The 6,287-nt window shown below is 42.1% G+C and overlaps 1 protein-coding gene across 1 annotated transcript in view; it reads right to left on the reverse strand.

The window, feature by feature from the left end:
• lrp6 (low density lipoprotein receptor-related protein 6) overlaps positions 1-6,287 on the reverse strand; it is a 105,296-nt gene that overhangs the window by 30,552 nt on the left and 68,457 nt on the right. The window contains exons 11-13 of the mRNA XM_080421294.1: positions 5,617-5,843; positions 2,582-2,766; positions 406-732 (exon numbers count right to left, since the gene is read on the reverse strand). Of these exons, the coding sequence (XP_080277420.1) occupies positions 406-732; positions 2,582-2,766; positions 5,617-5,843 (739 nt within the window). The remainder of the gene's footprint in view (positions 1-405; positions 733-2,581; positions 2,767-5,616; positions 5,844-6,287) is intronic.

Consider the following 6,287-nt stretch of genomic DNA (forward strand, 5'->3'; position numbering starts at 1 on the left):
AATGTGTGTTTTTTAATGGAATAATTTATGTCTGCAAAGTAACTAAAGTTTTCAAATAATTGTAGTGGAGTAAAAGTACAATATTTGCCTCTGAGATGTAGTGGAGTAGAAGTAAAAGTATTGGAAATTGGAAATACTCAAGTAAAGTACAAATACCTCAAAATTGTACTTAAGTACAGTACTTAAGTAAATGTACTTAGTTACTTTCCACCACTGTGTGTGTGTGTGTGTGTGTGTGTGTGTGTGTGTGTGTGTGTGTGTGTGTGTGTGTGTGTGTGTGTGTGTGTGTGTGTTGTGTGCATATACACACAATAACAAAAAACAGAAAATACACTAGTATACACCGGTCAACCGGGTTACAGGGTTTAAGTGGTTTAAGTGCGACAGAGCGTCTCTCTCTCTCACCGCTGCAGGTCTTGTTGTCGTGGTTGAGCGAGTAGTGGGCGGGGCAGCCGCACACGTACCCGCTGACGGGCACGGCGAGGCAGAGGTGCGAGCAGTGGCCGTTGGTGGAGGCGCAGGCGTTCCAGCCGCCCTGCCGGGACGAGTGGAACACCAGGATGTCCATGACGTAGTCCAGGTGGCCCTGGATGACCGTGCGGTTCTGCCCGCTGGTCTTGTTGGCGCGCTCGATGCTGCGCTGGCTCCAGTCCGTCCAGTAGATGTAGTCCTGGTACTGGGTCAGGCCGAAGGGGTGGGGCAGGTCGTCGGCGATCACCTCGCGCTCCTGACCTGGAGAGTGGGGAGAGAATCGGAATCGACTTTTATCGTCACGTCACAGGTTTAGATACACAGATGGATAGATGTTCTTTATTAACCCATTAACACATTGAATGCCAGTCGCGTAGATCTACGCGAACCTATTTAAAGCCGCAGCGTGCCAGTCGCGTAGATCTACGCGAACCGCCGATTCCCATGTTAATCGCCCAAGGTGCACTTTCCGAATTTTTTTGATCCATTTCCGTTTCCGGTTTCCGGTCGGAAACGGAATTATTCGGGTTCCGGTTTTTTCGATCGTATCCGCTTCCTGTCTGGGATCCTGTTTAAAACTCGATTTTCTCGGTTGTTGTTTTTCTCCTCGCTGATCACTGTTTAGCGTTGATCGGCTGTATCTTCAAGATGGCGGCTCGCATTTGGAAACTATTTTCGCTGGCCGTTTCTCACAGATCCGCTGTGTGTTTAGAACCAAATGAACGCGCACTTTTAACTTATTTAGCGAGGTCTGTGGCGACATGAAAAAAACAAAAAAACAACAATAAAACGCTGGCACTGGTGAGTACATTATGAGATTAAACTCTGGCATGGAATGTGTTAAGACCTGAGATACGATTCTACTAAATGTCTTCTAAATCCTAACAGTTAAAAAAAATTAAATAAATCATGACCCCCATCTCAAAATATTTTGTTCCAGGGACCCCCAGAAGCAAAGGTTTGAGATACAAATGTATCTCTGAGTATCTTAAAAATATATTCAAAGATTTGCACAAATTTTGAAGATTTTTCAAAAATAGCAGATGTACAAGCTCGTAGCGCCATGAGCTTGTATATCTGCTATTTTTGAACAGCCAAATAAATCTAAAATGACACGTTTGCGTTCCCGGTCATAATGGGTTAATCCCGTGGGGGAAATTCAGGTCACCAGAGACTGCATAGCAGCAAAAGTTACAGATACAGGGCAAAGAAGTGCAGTAGGTACAGTAGGTACCATCCCGGTCGCGGAATTCACATTGCATTTCATTTAAATGAAGTGTGAATTCCGCGACCGGGATGGTTTACGAGGCTAATAGAAAGAGGCAGCATGCCGGGATGTCAATTTCTTTTTTTTGGGGGGGGGGGGCAGAAAGAGAGAGACGGGGAGAGAGAAAGAGAGAGGGTGGGGGGGGTGTAAGCACAGTAAACCTGTGGTTCTCCAACTTTTTCATGTCTTGGTTTTTTCCACCCCCCCCCCCCACAAGAAAAAGGACCCCACTTTGAGAACCAGTGGCCGTCTAAACATCTGCCAGCAGGAAAGGCTATTTTCTGTGCCTTCCTTCCAGATCCCACATTGCCAAAAGGCTGAGGCTATTTTCCTCTGCACACAAAATTGCTACTTGTTGCACGGACCTCTGAACCAGTGTAGCGCTCGGCCCCGGCCTAATAACAGTATCATTTTTTTTGTAGTTGTTTCGGCTGAGGAAAAACTCTGCGCCTGGTTTCCATCCTTCCACAGGCCCGTTGTGGGGTACATTTCAGGACAAGAGCATTAGTGGAAACCAGCTTTTGTTTCAGTGGGGTTTTTTTTAACACCCCCCCCCCCTTCTCTATTCTATATATAGATGCAGGATACGCACGATCCACTAATGGAAAACATATTCCTCTAACTGTCATCTGATACATAGTTGAAGCTCATATACTGTATATATCGTCGCTATTGGGCAGAAACCTTGTATCTCCATAATCTCAACTTTTTTTTACCATTGAGCCAATAGAGCATTCCTGCTTGCTCAGGGGATAAATATGGTGATATGAGGTTTCGGCCAGACAGCAACGATTATCATGTCCTGTTGTTCAGTAGTAGTAGTACATGAAAATGTATATTCACCAAGCATATTAGACGACTCAATCAACGTAGTGTCCAGGTCTGTCCAGTAGAGGCGCCGCTCTGCGTAGTCGATGGTGAGGCCATTGGCGCGGCCCACGTCAGGCACCAGGGTTATCCGACCCGTCCCGTCCATCGCCGCACGGTCGATCTTGGGCTTGCCCCCCCACTCCGTCCAGTACATGAAACTGTCCAGGGCAACAAAAAAACAAAACAAGTACAGAAACACTGCGTGAGTAGGCCTGTCACACATTTTACATAATATGCCGAATCACAATTATTTGAGATAATTGCAATTCTTCTTTTTGGCATAATCGCAATATCGTTTGTTGAGAACTTTTCATACATTTTCCCAAAATAGCGGAAATAGCTGCTATACAAGCTCACAACACGTCGCATGTACTGTAGACAGGCTGTTTCTGCTATTTTTTAAAATATAACCCTTTCAGACCTGGAAGGCATCTGTGTCACTTTAGATTTCTTTGGCTATTCAAAAATAGCAGATATACAAGCTCATAGCGCGGCACCGAGTGCCGCGCTATGAGCTTGTAGATCTGCTATTTTTAAAAAATCTTGACTTTTTGATTTTTTTTTCAAAAAACTGTTAGGATTTAGAAAACATTTTTAAGAATCGCCTCAGGTCTTAATGGGTTAAAACAAATATATAAAATTATTAAATATAACACCCATTTCTTTATATAGTCAAGCATATATTATACCATAATATTTTTTATTAATTCACAAAAATAGTAAAAAAAAATATTTGTATAACAATAAACATGTCATGCTGAGGGATTGATTTCTGGGTTTTCTACTCCAGTGCTTCGCATACGTTTTCATGTCAAGGACCCCCAAAACATAATCTGTATTTGGCTGCGTACCCCATCTCAAACATATTTAGAGCCAGGGACCTCCTCCAGAAGCCAAGATTTGAGTTAAAATGTTCCGTTTTCGCTATAATAACACATTTTGCTGGAGACCCCCGCCAAAAGACCCCTGGGGGTCCCCGGACCCCACTTTGAGACCCCAACGCTCTACTCAAACTAGCGTGTTGAAAGCAGTGAGGAACTGCGTCCAACTGCATCCAACTGCATCCGACTGCATCCAACTGCCACGCTGTTGCTGTGCTCTCGTGTGAGAGGTTTGGCGAGCGTGCTGCTCAATAGCACATTAAGACGAACGTCCTCCAACACCTCAGAACTATCGACACCAGAGGCCCAACCGAAAATAATCATGTCGCTAACCGCTAAAGAATTTAGCACAGAAAAAAAAAAAAAAGAGCATGGCTATTAAAATAATAGTTGCTACTGGATCAGGCACCAAATGATTTGAAGTTAACAAATGGAATTTTTTAAAAGGACGATCTAGAGCTAGAAGCAAATAAAACCCCACACAATTACAAAACATTTAATCAATCTTCAGAAACAATGGGCATTAAAAAAAAGCGCAGAAAACGTTCCCACCACTTAAAACTGGCTTGTCAAAATGCTTGCCAAGACACAGAGCCTAGGGGTCAACAGAGGTTTTTATTTCATCTTGAAGTTCAGAGAATATTGGCCTGATCCATTAAACACAGCTTACTGTAAAACTGGGCTTTTTTCACTGGTACCATTATCAGTAATCCAGTGGTGTAAAGTACATTTACTCAAGTAGTTTTGAGGTATTTTTTACTTTACTGGAGTATTTCCAATTTGTGAGCACTTTTACTTCTACTCCACTACATCTCAGAGGCAAATATCATACTTTTACTCCACTACAATTATTTGAAAACGTTAGTTACTAGTTACTTTGTAGATTTTCTTTATCACAAAAATATATACAGTGCAGAAATATCCCATTTCAAGTTTTCAAAATGTATCGAAATGTTTTTAAAATAGCAGATCGCGACGCATCATGAGCTTGTAGATCGTCTATTTTCAAAACATTTCGATACATTTTGAAAACTTGAAAAGGGATATTTCTGAATAATGAGTACTTGATGTTAATACATTTGTACTTTTACTCATGTACATTTTTTATTACGGACTTTTACTTGTAACAGAGTATTTCTACATTGCAGTATTGATACTTTTACTTAAGTAAAAAAAAAAGTGCATTTTTTTTACCACCACTGCAGAAATCCAGCCACTCTGTGGTTGCACAAAGGTTGCACAGGGTAGTAACATGTTTTTTTCCTTACGTTTTTATCCCACGATTTTGTAACCCATTGTTTCACCCAGTGCCAATTGCAGAAGCAGAAGAATATATTTGAAACATTCACATCTTTTATGCTGGTCCTTGGCACAAAATGTTTTCAAATGGGGGTCCGCGGCCACATAAATATTAATGTGGGGGTCGTCAATGGTGGAAAAAGTACTCAATTGCTTTACTTAAGTAAAAGTACTAATCCTGCAATGTAGAAGTACTCCGTTACAAGTAAAAGTCCGGAATTCAAAATTTACTTGAGTAAAAGTGCAAAAGTATTGGTATCAAAATGTACTTAAAGTACCAAAAGTAAAAGTACTAAGATATTTGAAAATAGCCGATCTACAAGCTCACAACGCGTCGCGATGCGACGCGTTGTGAGCTTGTAGATCTGCTATTTTCAAATAGCCTCGGTATAAAATAGGGCTAGAGTGGTTAATGTATGTTTTATAATGTAATCATTTATATCTGAAAAGTAACTAGTAACTAAAGTTTTCCAATAGTTGTAGTGGAGTAAAAGTACAATATTTGCCTCTGAGATGTAGTGGAGTAGAAGTAAAAGAATTGAAAATTGGAAATACTCAAGTAAAGTACAAATACCTCAAAATGTGTACTTAAGTACAGTACTTAAGTAAATGTACTTAGTTACTTTCCACCACTGGGGGGTCGTTGACATGAAAAGGTTTTAGAACCACTGAACTAGGGCTGAAGAGGTTAAGACAGACAGTGCTCTAGGGGTTAAGAGGCTCTCACCCTGTCTTTTTTCTTGTATTGCTGTATAAAATGTAAAATGGATGGATGTACATTGTACTCTGTCAATAAACAAATCTTTACAAAAAAAAAGAAGCTCTCACCCTTCGGCGGGGTCCAGGGCCAGAGCCCGCGGGCTGTCCAGGTCCTTCCACACCAGCACCTGGCGGTGCTGCCCGTCCAGCTTGGCCACCTCGATGCGGTTGGTGCCCGTGTCGGCCCAGTACAGGTTCTTGCCCAGCCAGTCCACGGCCATGCCCTCCGGGTAGTCCAGGCCGAACTCCACCACGTGCTCCAGCGCGCTGCCGTTCATGAACGCACGACTGATCGTCTACGGGACGAGAAGGAGGAGGAGAAAAAGGTTGATTGATTAAATACTTTAACTCTTTGCCTGCGGATTCTGCTAAGGCGCAGCCCTGCCATGGAGAAAGACGAGTTTTGTTCAGTTTTTTATATATTTTTTTCTTTTTTCTCACACACAGAACCAGGAGATAACGTGATCCAAAGATTTACTGCTCCATTGACTTGCTGTTTCAAGTATTTGGGAAAAAGGCCTGTATCTCGGCTCCTGTGTTTTACAATGTATTTTTGGTGAGACATGCTATTTTCAACGGCGTGAACCTCCGTGATTAGCAACCATCAGGGGATCGATCATACTGGAGATAAATATTCTGTGACTACTTGAAAAAGGTAAGAAAATCGAAAAATCGCTATGCTAAAAGGATAACACAAAACACTAACAATTTTTAACAAAAATCGTTGCTTCTGGGGGTCC

Source organism: Gymnoscopelus braueri, assembly GCF_963280865.1.
Source record: "Gymnoscopelus braueri genome assembly, chromosome: 23".
Lineage (NCBI taxonomy): Eukaryota > Metazoa > Chordata > Actinopteri > Myctophiformes > Myctophidae > Gymnoscopelus > Gymnoscopelus braueri.